Raw genomic sequence first — 13,328 nt, forward strand, 5'->3', positions numbered from 1 at the left:
CACAGCAGTCTTGCAAGCAAGCTGAGGAAGTATGGGTTGAATTAATAGAGACTGGTCCCAGTGGTGGCAGGTGGCAGAACAAGGAGCAATGGTCTCAAGTTGCAGCAAGGGAAGTTTAGGTTGGATATTAGGAAAAAACTTTCTCACTAGGAGGGTGGTGAAGCACTGGAATAGGCTACCTGGAGAGGTGGGGGAATGTCCATCCTTGTAGGTTTTTTAATTCCTGGCTTGATAAAGAGCTAGCTGGAGTGATGTAGTTTGTCCTGCTTTGAGCAGAGGGTTGGACTAAATGACCTCCTAAGGTCCCTTCCAACCCTAAACTTCTATGATTCTATGAGCTGGGAATTCCTTTAGTGACTTCACTGGGAGCTGAGTAACAAGCATTTCACAGCTGGTGAATTCTGCTCTGTAGATCCTCCTGTACCTGGAAACAATGAATCACAAGTGCTTTTATGCTGGAATCACAGATGTTGACTCATAAGAACCATAGGCAAGTGTGTTGCATACTGCTCCTGGTCCTTATTTCTGTCCCTCATATGATTCTGGTAAGTCATTTGCAGTCCCAACTTTTGTCGTATGTCTGGAGGTGGGGATAACGGGAAGGAGAGGAGATGGTACTCTCTCTGTTTGAGAACTTCCCAATCCAGTCTTACCAGCTTTTTCTATTTCCACCACTACCAAGAAAAGAGGGGAACATTAGGTTCACAGTATGAAATATAAAAAGGTCCATTTCTGGGATTAGACATTAGCTTTGGCCTTCTTCCTCTAATGGGTGTAGGCAATTACGTATTAATACTTAATTATAACAGTCATAATAATTAATAAGCACACTACTTACCAAGGACTGGTTTCTACTACCCTTATTAAAGCTGAATAATAGTTCCTTACACTGCATGTAGCTTCATTTTAGCATTCATATAAGGGTAGTGGTCTCCAGTCTGAGACATACAAAGAATATGAAGGAGGCAAATACCCGCTGCACTCTTCTGTATATAGGGGATACAATGAGAGTTGTCTGTGCTGCTGACACAACATTTAAGGGTATGAGGGTATCACATGAACAGAGCAAAGGTCCAAACAACTGCTTACTAATTACGTACATGTAAATGTTGCTATTCCATTAGGTGCTGTGACTTCCACCACGACAGAGAGGGAGGTCTATTAGTGGACTCCTAATTTTCTTAAGAGATGTTATCCAGTTCTTGTATGTTACAACAGGACTCATTTATTACTCTTTTTACAAAAAATTGCTATTGGGGTTTATTTAACTAAACATTTGACAAACTATGTGTATGTTAATATCTAGGCTGATGAACCATGCAAGGCTTCATCTAGCCTGTTTACCCCTGTCAATCTGCACTGCAATATAAGAGTTAATGTGTTGTGACTGATACAAATGGACAAGATGTATTGCCAAAATATGTGCTGCTTGGAAATTCCAAAAGACAACTACATGCACCCCTCTTCCTCCCATCAGCACATATAATTCCTGATGCTGACTGTATAAGTGAACTGGCAAAAAATCTAAAAAATAAAGCATTTTTTTTCTCTTTTTTGCCTGTAGTGTGAGGATGTCGTGATCTATAAGTCACATCCTTTGGCCACATAGAGATCAAATCGTACAATCTTCAAATTCAGGTTCACCTTGAATCCTATACAAAGGTCTCTGCTCTCTTACCTGATGGCACGCCAGATTTCCAACCCAGTCCTGGGAGCCTTAATTCTTCATTCAACTGAACTGTATGTATCTGTATGTGGTACAGGAAACAATTCCCGGGGAGACTGATGCAAAATCATCGCTATGCGTGTGCATTTTGGCTAACAGTTTGCTGAGATTCTGCAGAAGAGTCATTATTTTGATCTGCAGATTACATCTATGCTTTTAAGGGCTAATGAGCTGTGGATAAAATTGAGGCTATTGTGACAAATGTAACATGAGGGAATTACATGGGCATATTGCAATTCATAACTGCTTGCAGCATTCAAGGCCTACCATATACATTGCTTTTGGCTTCTGAAATGTAAAAGATAGTGGAAATAGACTTGCTTTTGGAAATGGAATTGCTTTTGCTCCCTAACTGGATGACTACGTTTTAAAGAATAAGTCAGTAATAAATAGAGAGTAATAAATGCTGCATGAAACATATACAATGTAAAGTTTTGCAGATACATTTTGCATTTAAAACTGAGTAAATTGAGAATTTCCCATTTTCCATGAAATTTTTTACAAAGAATTCCAGTTTTGGGGGAAAAATCCATGACTAATTGAACACTTTTTTTTTGGCAAATGTCATCCTGTATTGTTTCATTTAAAATCAAAATTCAGGAAATTTCAGCTATCAGGTGGTAATCTAAATATAGGCAAATTATCTTATGAATAATAGTAATATTGACTTTGCTATTTACATTTTTGTGTATCACTTAGAAAAGACATTCAATTCCTGTACAAGGAGACCAAGGGAACTGCTCATTTGTACCTGTAAGGAAAATGTGTGAAATGTATGTGTATTTTTTCTTTTTAATTAAGTCCAAAACCAAAATATATTTTAATCAGAAAGAAGATAGAAAAACAAAAAGCATAGGTAGAATAAAAAGCTTGAAGCTGCTTTTTTTTTTTCTTTTCTTTTTGAGATGCTTCATGCTTTTATTAAATGTTTCAGGTCAAAGAAGCAACCATTATATTATTTCAGCATATATGAGCACTCAGGTCATGGCTGAAAGAGCAATGCGGACCTCTAGACTCCCTCAGATCCTTTTGTTATAGTATGTATATTTGGACCATGATCACCATCAGCATTTTCTACAGCTTCAACTAGTTGTTCCTCTCCAGGAGGGCTGTATATCTTTTTCCAGAGGGTATATTTTTCATCCCACAAGACTTCTATCATGTCCCAGAGTGCTCCTTTTTCCTCTTGTAGGTCCTGGTCATTCTCTCTGAAAGCCATATACTGTTCCCAGAGGATCATTTTGTCCCTTGAGATAGCCATGTCCTCCTCCCAGAAGACCTTGTCCTTCTTCCAGAAAGCCTTGTATTCCTTCCAGAAAGCCTTGTTCTTCTCCTGGAAAGTTTCATTCTTTCCTTGCAGAGCTTTGTTCCTCTCGCGCATGGCTTTGTTCCTTTCCTGGAACTCCTTGTTTTTTCTCTGGAAGGCTCTAATTGCCTCCCGGCAGGCCTCGTTCCTTTCCTCAAAAGCTTTGATCTCTTCCTCGGCTCCCTTGATTTTCTCCTGGTAGGCTTCAATTTTCTCTTGAATGTCACTGACCTGCTCCTGGAAACCCTTATTTTTAAGCTGGAAGTCCTTGATCTGCTCCAAGATGGCCTTATCTTCCTCCAAGAAGACCTTGATCTCCTCTATGAAAGACTGATTCTTCCCACGGAAGTCCTTGATCTCCTTCCATAAGGCTCTGGCTCTGTCCCCTTCCTGAAAGGCCTTAATCTCCTCATGGAAATCTTTGTTTTCCCCCCAGAAGGCCTTGATCTCCTTTTTAAAGGCTTTTTTGTCCTCTAGATTATGACTGAGCTGCTTCTTCTGTAAGTTGGAAAAGGATGCTGGGCGGTTCTTGTTCTCTTGCTTGGGGTTGTAGGTAGCTGGTGTCACATTGTTTTGGCTGACCTGGGGCAGGCTAAAATCCAACCTTTGTTCTTTTTTTTGCTTTGGGTCCATTGGATGCATAGAATACTGGCTGGTAGCCTTTGTGAGGGGCAGAGAAGTTGGCTATTTGTGAAATGGTTCACTAAAACAGAAATATAGGAAATACAAGCCAAACAGGCAGGATTAGCTGCAGTGTTCATAGGATGGAATTAAATTACATTAGAGAAAGAAACTAGCAGCTAAATAAAATTTTTATCCATGGATACAATATACGGTGCATTATTTAAAATCTATGGCTAACATTCTTCAAATGGGACTAGTGATTTGAGTACCTCTATTTTTGGTGTCCAAATTGACCCATTCTAAGATCTTCATTCAGAAACCAAGACACTATTAACATGCACCAAATGTAACACTGCCAGGCTGAGCCACTCTCTAGTCTCTTTTGAAAACTTTGGCTTGAATAGCCATCAAAATGTTTTAAAAGCGAGCCAGTTTGGGCCAGTCTGTAGTTACATTGCACCTGTAGCATCAGATTCAGCACAGGGGACTTTGTCTTCTGGCTCATGGGGCTTCTGAGAGGTGCAGCAGTTCCACGCTTGGGGCATCTGTGACGCATGGGAAGCACCTGCTGTCACCCGTGAAGCAGTAACTATTTTTGTGTTCTTCCACAAAGGCTGCACTTGAGATTGATAGGGAGTGATTTGGCCAGCAGTTATACCACTGGGCTCCCCCTGGGTCTGGAAATTTGGTGTTGGGGGTGTAGTGGCAGCACTTGCTGGGAAACATGGCAATTAAAGCTGTCACTGCTCCCCTGTCACAACATTTCAGGACCCATGGGGAACGCCACAGGCTGGATGACAGCACCTCCAATCAAATTCGGCCTATGGGCTGTAGGTTTAAACACAACTGCTGTAAAGCACCCACTACTAGCTGCTCCTCATTCTTTTCTGAGTACTGGAGTATGTAGCTGCTTGATCTTCCCCAGTATGGCAGTTCTCCTGCTGTTACTTAGTCACCTATTGCCAGCACCATGTGATGCTACCTTGCCATAATTAGGTTAAAAATTGGAGGAATACTTTGTGGCTTGCTTTTTTTTTTTTTTTTTCAGCCCCCTTCTTTTCCTTTACCACTCAGAACAAATTCTAAATTAAATCTTTCATTCCTCGTGTTAAATTGCAGCCAGATATTATTTATTTTTAGCTTACCTGCTTCTCTATGTCGCTGACGTCTCCTGTGCTGCAGATGCTGCTGCCAGGCTATCAGAGCTTGCACTCTAATGATGAGAATGTTCTAAAAGATCCAGAATCTCAGTATTCCATTTTGGAACGCAGAGATGACAGATTCTTAATTATTCAGTATGTCTGATGTGATTATGAAGTCATATGATACTGGTTTTACTTCTTGCATCATTAACTGAAGTGTAACAAAATGATGAATAATCTATTATGAAAGTTACAATGCTACAAACACTCTAGTGGGAGTGGTCATTCATCTAAACCATGAACATCTTCACAAACACCTTCCAGTGATCCAAATAATCTGAATAAGAATTACAGCAATTACTGTGTCATACTGTGTATTTCCTGCACGGATTTGTAAAACTGAGCACCAGTTATTCTTTCCCCCCTAATTGAACAGATAGATTATGAGCAAAGCAGATGTGATTACAAGGTGAGCTGGCTTTTGTAAGTGTTATTTGGGTCAGTCCCTGACCACTGTAGCGGCTCTGAACCTCTGAGCACAATTGCGGAAAGACAAGAAGCAAGAAGATGGTGTCTTGGAGGAGCAAAAATAGGACATCAACAATGGAATTAGAGGATTGGATTAATGCATTCTTATTAGTGTTTTAAAACACATCTCTAGGGACTTGCTGTCCACCTTAGAAGCCTAATAAATTACACTGAAGTCAGAAGTGCTTGAAATCCGTGAGAGTCACATGTATCTTTTTTGAGGCTTGGAAAATAGTTAAGAGAACTACCAAACCTTCTCCCTCATCCCCCTTTGTTTGCAGTGCATTCAACTAGCACAGCTTTTTGCATCACACAGGAACACATGCACAGATGTGCACAAAAACCTTGTGTGCTGATACTGTGAAAATTACTGATCTTTCCCAGTAGTTAGTGTTCTTATGAAATTAGATGCTAAGGGCCTGGCCAATGTATAATAGCACAGTTTTTCAAATAATCTTCTGACTTTAACTGTAAAATATCTGCAAGCACAGCAGAGGTAACACAAACCTGCTAATCCTGTGATAGGTGATTGGGCAGTGTTGTTTGAACAGCACAGAGATTTCATAAGCATTTCTTAAATGCTTCTGAAGTCATCATGCTTAAGATCTGCATCACCCCAGGCCAAAGCTGAGGAGGATTCAAGTGCACTAAAATGGATGCTTCCCTTTTACAGAGAAAGTTACTTCTCTCTGCATTCTACCAAGGACAAACAAGCCATGCAGGACAAACATGGGGCTGTTGCAGGTTTGTGACAATTGCTTTGATAACCGGGGTCATAGCCTCAATATTTAGGCCCATTTTAGCTGCAGAAATAGATGGAGGAAGTATGTTGATTTTTACTATAACCCAGATATGTCCAAGTGGAGTGTACTAATGCAGTTCTGAAAACCACTGATGATACTATAGCCTAAATCACTATGGCTAGGGACAGAAGTTAAATAAACCAATTTAAGTCATCAGAAACTGTCTTAAATCTATAACAGAACAGAAGGTCAGTGCACATAAAACAGTTTCAAAATGGCTGAACCTGGTTTAAGGTAAACCTTGTTGAATGTAGTATTCAACTTAACTGATTTAGGTCAAACCAGTTTATGAAACTTCTGTCCCAGATCCCTTTGTGGTTCAAGTTAAATCATAGTCCCCCAGTATCCCAGCATGCTTTCCAGTCCTGGGCTGGGCTGGGCAGTGCTGTCTGCTCCAGAGAGCAGGGTTGGCTTTGCCCCTCTGCTCCCTAACCAGAGCAGTGAGGGCTGGCTGACAAGGGGATGGGGGCCATCCTTGCCATTTTTTGCTGCTGGAGCAGAAGTGGTGGGACGTGTGGGCAGGCAGGCTCGGGTGAAGGGAAGGGAGGGGGTTTTAAACCCCTTCTCCCACTGGCACAGGACCTGAGCCAGGGTCTGCTTGGCAGGGGGCTGGCAGGAGACCAGCAGACTCCACCCACTCCCACCTCTGGCAACAACTGAGGCACACAAGCAGTTGATAAGGGGAGGGGGAAGGGTGTCCAGTTCCCCTCAGCTCCTTCAGGCCATGGGGGAGAGGGAAAAGACTGTGGAACTGGAGCTAGAGGGACTGGTCCACTGCCACTTGCGAGCACAAGGCCAAGCCCTGCAGGACCAGACTGAGGGGGGAGGTGTTGGGAAAGACCTGGCACAAACATCACATGTATGTGCTAGAGATGGAGCTAGGGGAACAGGAGAGGGTCCCAGACTGCTTGGGCTGGTGTGACCAGAGAAAGCAGAGAACTACATTTTATATTATAAAACAGAACCTATAAAAGGTGAGAGACTGGAATACCTAAGCACAGACAAAAGACAGTGAATGCATGAGAGTTCTGCCAAAGTTGAGAGCACAGCGAGAGCACACACAATTTAGGAGATACTCTGTCCTCAGGATTACATAAGACTTATGCACGGTAGAGTGTCTCCTTACAGCCAGGTGTTCACCCCTCCTCAGCCTCGCAGGGGCTGCCCTCCCCCACCTCAAGTGGGGAGCGGGGGGCAGAAGGCTGGCAGACACTGCCCCACTACCCAGGCAGACCCAGGCTGGGCTCCTGTGTAGTCCAGGGAGGGGATTTAAACTCCAACCCTCCAGTGTACTAGCCCCGTGCTGCAGCCTGGCCATGCCCCTTGCACTTGAGCAGGGAGTGGGGAAAAGCCTTGTGGCTTCGGTCCCTTCTCTTTGGCAGTAGATGGCAGGCTGGGAGGCATGCTCTAGCACTTCCCAACTTCTGGCCTGAGCCACCGCAGGCATGTGGCTGCATTCCCTGAATCAAAAGTGCATGTCTACTCATTTTCTTCTCAGTTTAATCTCTGCAGTTTATTCTAAACTGTAAAGCCTGAATCAATTCAGCCTTGGGCTTTTTGACTGTCTGTACTTAGCCTATAGGCACCAAATCACCCTGTATCACCAGGTCAGTTTCACTGCAGAAATGTTAATTTGTCCCTATTTGTATCTGTTTAACCCACCTTCTCCTTCACACACATGTGGGTGTTTGTTTTTTTTCTGAACAGTGTCATTTTTGGTTGTCCTGCTTATATCCCAGGACACACATGCTATGCATATGAAATTAAAACAAACAAACAAACAAAAACTAAGAGTTTATTGGATTTCATTGATGTATGTGGACTAATTCAGTTTTCAGGACTTAAATACCTTGATTATCTAATTTCCTAGAAAAAGGAATGCATTTAAATATACCAAGGAAGCAGACTATCAGTGCCAGCTGTCCAGTTTGCCTGATTCTATAAAAGTAACCCTGTTTTGGAAACTACCTGTTTAGGATCATGTTCCCTAATATTGATAAGGTAGTGAGGGAATATAGCGTTTGTGGAAGACATCCATGAATGGTCTGTGGATTAGTTCTACTACTAGGACTCAAGTAATTGGATTTCTCAAGGTAGTGTCAACATTTTTTCATTAAAATATTATAGAGAGATATAATGTATAACATAATCTCTGCAACTGAGTATCTTTTAATAAAATGTTGCCTAATATAAAGCCATTTCATAATTAAGTCCTGTTACAGTAAGGGTCTGTGGTCAGATAGCATTGTAAACTATTTAATATTCAGGCATTTGTGGGATTCCCTTACTTTACAGTCAGGATCAGTTTGCTGGTTTCTAATCTGAGCAGAATTTCTTTAGTTTTGACATATTGGGCGTGTCCACACATGCAAGCATGTGCGCTTGCAGCATATCAAATAGAAGAGGTGCAAATTTGAGCCGGGGCTTTTTGCCTCAGTGCACATGCTCGGACGTGCACTTCATTATGGACCAAATTGTGCCACTTGGGGCAAAATAACGCTGCCTGGCTCCTCCCGGATCTGCAACCAGAAGGAGCTAGAGCCTGGGGCCAGCACCTGTGCTATCCCCAGAAGTATAAAAAGCTGCCCTGTCCTGGCCCCATCCATACAAAAAGCTGCCCTGGCAAGCAGCTTGGGGCTACTCACTCTCTGGAGCTTCTGGGGCTCGGCTACTTGGTACCTGGGGACACTACCCCTTGTGCCAGATGGACTGCTGCAGCAGCATCCCAAATCCATCTTTAAAAATATCCCCAAATTAATGTTTTTCCACAATTAACACAAAAGACCACTCTATACACACACACACACACACACACACACACACACACACACACACACACACACACATATCTAGAGAGAGAGAGACAGCAATCAGTTGGACAATGCTTTATTGGTATATTTACAATGTTAAAGCAATGTGGAAGCCTACCAGTGTCTCTATCATCATGATAAAATAAATTCTAAACACCTATATGTGTTGATGTGTGCTTTTGGTTTTTTCGCACATGATGGGTGTGTGATGGGATGTGGTGTTTGTGGGAAGGGGGTGGGAAGGAGTGTTGGGGAAGGTGTGTGTGTGTGTGTGTGTGTGTGTGTGTGTGTGTGTGTGTGTGTGTGTGTGCATGCATATGTCTCTCTGCAAGAATAGAGAAAGGAAAGAGAGGCTGAGAAAATGGTAATTGTGAATTTGTTTCAAAATCATTCACAATAAAACTACCTTTTCAAACATAAAATGGCAGTTTCTCGCCTTCACAGCACCGTTAGCCCCCCTGCCCAGGGTCCCAGCTCCCACTGGAGGGCCCCAGCCTCCCCCCACCCATGGTCCCAGACACCCTGGAGGGCCCCAGCCCACCTGCCCAGGGCCCATAAGTTACCTTTAGCAGCAACAGCAGCAGGAGTGGGATGCTCTGAGCCATGGCAACGAGACCTGACATGGCACATGGGGACCAAGTGCTGGGTCCAGCTGGGTCCTGCCAGCCCTGGGGACTGTCTGCTGCCTGGCCAAGCCAGGGCCTTTCTGGCAGGACCTGGCGCAGCACATGGGGACCACATGCCAGGCCCAGCTGGATCCTGGGGCCTCTCTGCTGCTAGGCTGGGCCCTTGGTGGCAGGACCTGCCACCCTTGGGGCCCCTCTGCTGCTCAGCTGGACTGGGCCCTTGGTGGCAGGACCCGATGCAGCACGTAGGGACCATGCGTTGCACCTGCTGGGTCCTGCTGCCCTGGACCCAGCCCGGCCAGGTGACAGAGGGGCCCTGAGGGTGGCAGGACCTGGCTGGGCCTGGCGTGTGGTCCCTGTGCGCCATGTCAAGTCCTGCCACCCCGGGCCCAGCCTGGCCAGGTGGCAGAGGGGCCCTGAGGGCAGCAGGACTGGCTGGTTAGGGATCAAGGAGGTTTGCGGGGCTGGTAGGGGGAGGGGCCAGGCAGTGCAGGGATCAGGGGGGCTGGAGGAGTGGGCAGGGCTGGTGGGCGTCCTCCCTATGGTCCCCTCCCCCCTCCTCCAGCCTCCCCAACCCCTTACTCACCATCACTGGAGCCCTGGTGCTGAACACACGGCCTGGCTGGCCATGTGTTTCAGTACCAGGGCAAGGGGCCAACCATGGAGACACTCTGGCAGCCAACGCATCTCCCTGGAGGACCCAGCCTCCAGTTGCCTCAGGGCATGGTCCAAGACCGTGCCCTGTCCCACTTTTTTTTGTTTTGGTTTTTTTAGACCTCTGGATATCCAGGGGTCTAATTTTCTCCCTGTGCTGCAGCACGGGGAACATTTTTTCATTCTCACATGTGCCTCTTGCCCCACCTCAAAGGGGTTTTTGGCTGGGCAAGAGGCACGTATATGCTCGTCTGGATGCACCCAGTGAGTGTCAGGTATGAATAGATCAAAATGCTGATCATGTGGCAGGACACTGTTTATGCCTGCCACTTTAAGGGCCAGAAGGCAGCAGCCACCAGGTGCCTGATTAGGGCAGCCATTTTAGATTCAGGGCTGCCCATATAAACAGGGCAATTCTGATGCTGGAGGCCAGGCAACAACATTGCCTGGCTAGAGGGCTGCTAGTACAACTAGTGGTAAGGAAGGAGCTATAGGGGATGGTCAGGAGGTTCCTGGTTCTGGGTATGACCTAAAATTGCACCCTGCTGGGAGTGGGTGGCCTGGTGGGGCTCTCAGTGGCATGGGAGCCCCCAGGAAATGCCAGGCCAGTTACCACCCTGGTGAAAGGTGGGTTGGGGTGCCTTAACCCCCAGCCCCCATGACTCGGTGGGTTACCCGTTTGTTTGGAGGGCCCAGAGGGTGGACCCTTGGAGAGAGAGAAAGGGCCATAGAATCAGCGCCTGTCCAGACTTCCCCTGACTGGTCAATGCTGGGGCCAGGACTGGAAGGGTCAAAGGGCCAGGGGCCCACTGCAAGGAATGCCCAAGAGCTGAGAGCCTGGGGTTCTGACTGGCCTGGAGGTGGGTCAGGGTTAGTGAGCCAAAGGTCCCGGTGGGGGGACCACACCTGGAAGGGGAAGCAGTTCTGGGAGCTATGTTGCCTAATATGAAGGCGGATGAGACCGTCTGATGAGAGGATTCCAGGTGGGGTTCAATCAGGAGGATTGTAGGGGCCAGTGATGATAAGAACATCAAGATGCCATCTGTGAGGCTTGGGCTGCGGTGTAGGGGAGGAATGGAGCTGCAGATAGTGCCCCCTGGCATCGGGGCAGTAAATGGGCAGCCTCCCACTTAATTAACATCATTAACTAATTAATTACCAACAAGGTGTGGTGGGTGAGAAGGCAGGTGGTTAGCCCAGGAACAGGTGGGTGGGCTGCAGGGAAAGCAGCCCCAAGAAGGCCCCCTGTTACAGATCATAAAGTCAAGATTCTTATTGGAGTAGCACAGTAAATCACCTGGTTTATTTCTCCAGGTAATACAGTAATGACAGCAGCCTTCATTGCTTAGTACAGTGGGGGCTAACCTTATTGGCTGGCATGCCACTGATTAAGCCTAGATTCACCCTAAATGCCACTCTGATACCTTTCCCCTCCATGATCTACTGCTCTGCTTGTTGCTTCCTGGACTATCTACCATTGTGCTGCCTGACCCATTCTTAATCTGTCGCATGACACAAACAGAGGCTACCTGTGTCACCTATGCCTCAAGGTGAACACCCTGCAGATGTCCTTTTTCTAAGCAGACTGCATTATGGGATGGATTGCATGAGATAAATATTCATGTGAACAAGTAATAGTGTAAAACTACCTGCCACAAAAGATCTTTTTTAAAGGATTGTGCCACAGTCTTAAGTGCAAAGGCTGTGTAGATTGTATCAAGCCTGAAAATAAGACAACCTGCTTTGTCTGCCATACATCTTGTAATATATATACACAGAGAAGTTATCTGACCACTGTGTAGGATGCATCTGGGAAGGAGAACCCCTTTTACCCTACTACCATATCGTATACCCTCACAAGTGCTAGTCACACTGTAGCACAAAGATCCTCACATATCTTTGATATTCCCCAACTCTAATCTCTGAAATAAACAGCTGTGTGGTACTTCGTTCCAGCAAATTTATTTAATAATAGGACTCGGGTTCCCAGTATCAATATTAGACATTTTCTGTACTGTAAAACATCTTATGGCCAGATGCTGAATTCTTTCAATAGCAGTGGCATTCTAGCTGAATAAAGAACTCAGGATTTTTACATCATTTGGCTTCCACCCTCCCCCACTTTCTTTCTTAGCGTCTAGTCTGCTGCACTACATACAGGAGATGGATGAGATCATCACACCAGAGTCATGAAGAGTGACTTCTTTATTCCAAGAGAAAAAATATCTGAGAGTATTTATCAACTTCCTGGTATCTAATGTAAGAAAATAACTGATATTCTCAATAGTTCTGTTTAATTTGATTAGGTTTGAGAGCACTTTGTTTATGGTGATTACAGATTTATTCCTCTGAAAGCTGAAGTCTAGAGATCCCATAAGTTCTTTTCATAGGTAAAATAATTGGATCCTGGACTGCCACATTGTGTGCTTGTGATCTTGGCTGGAACTTTATGTGAGTAGATATACAAACAATGAAATGAAATGACAGTAATGAAAACACAGTTAGAAACTAAACATTAAACCTAGTAATTTTGAAGTGTAATTTGTACTTTATCAGGTTTCCTAGATTAATGGCAGGTTTCTGGGTTGGTATAGTAGTTTCCATTGTCTCTTTCCACCTCCAGAAAGCTGTTTTTACTCTGTGAGCAATCTCAGTTCCTCCGTCCAGCTATCCAGTTCCTTATTCCAAAAGTTTAGTCAAATTTTCCATCAATCAAGGTCTTCTTCCCAGAGTTCCATTTCCTTTTTTAATACAGTCTTGACATTTTCCCAAAGGGTCATGCTTTTTTTCCAGAGAATCATGTTCCTTTCCCAGAAGGCCTTGTTTCTCTCCTGAAAAGCCCTAATCATGTCCTTGTTCCTTTCCCTGAGATTTTCTTTTGACCTTGTTATGCTCCTTAGTAGTTCTGATTGCTTCCTGTAAGACCTGCAGGTCTCTTATTAGATGACTTATTGTATCCCTAAAAAGACCTGGTAGCCTGAAAGCAAGGTCAAGAGATGATCTAGCCCATTTGGAAGCTCTTGAGTTCCAACTTGCAAGGAATTGTTCTGCATAGTCCATCAATAGATTTTCTGTATAAAGTTATAGGACAAGATTATAGTCAGAGGAG

At 44.7% G+C, this 13,328-nt stretch overlaps 1 protein-coding gene across 1 annotated transcript; it reads right to left on the reverse strand.

The window, feature by feature from the left end:
* Window positions 1-2,735: 2,735 nt before the first annotated feature.
* Window positions 2,736-4,880, reverse strand: LOC112550156 (coiled-coil domain-containing protein 70-like). Its single transcript, XM_025203052.1, has 2 exons — window positions 4,802-4,880; window positions 2,736-3,735 (listed from the first exon to the last, which is right to left on the reverse strand). Exon 2 carries the CDS (start codon window positions 3,672-3,674, stop codon window positions 2,736-2,738), a length of 939 nt encoding a protein of 312 aa, XP_025058837.1. The 5' UTR covers window positions 3,675-3,735; window positions 4,802-4,880.
* Between the last annotated feature and the right edge of the window lie 8,448 nt (window positions 4,881-13,328).

This window comes from Alligator sinensis, unplaced genomic scaffold, assembly GCF_000455745.1.
Source record: "Alligator sinensis unplaced genomic scaffold, ASM45574v1 scaffold73_1, whole genome shotgun sequence".
Classification (NCBI taxonomy): domain Eukaryota; kingdom Metazoa; phylum Chordata; order Crocodylia; family Alligatoridae; genus Alligator; species Alligator sinensis.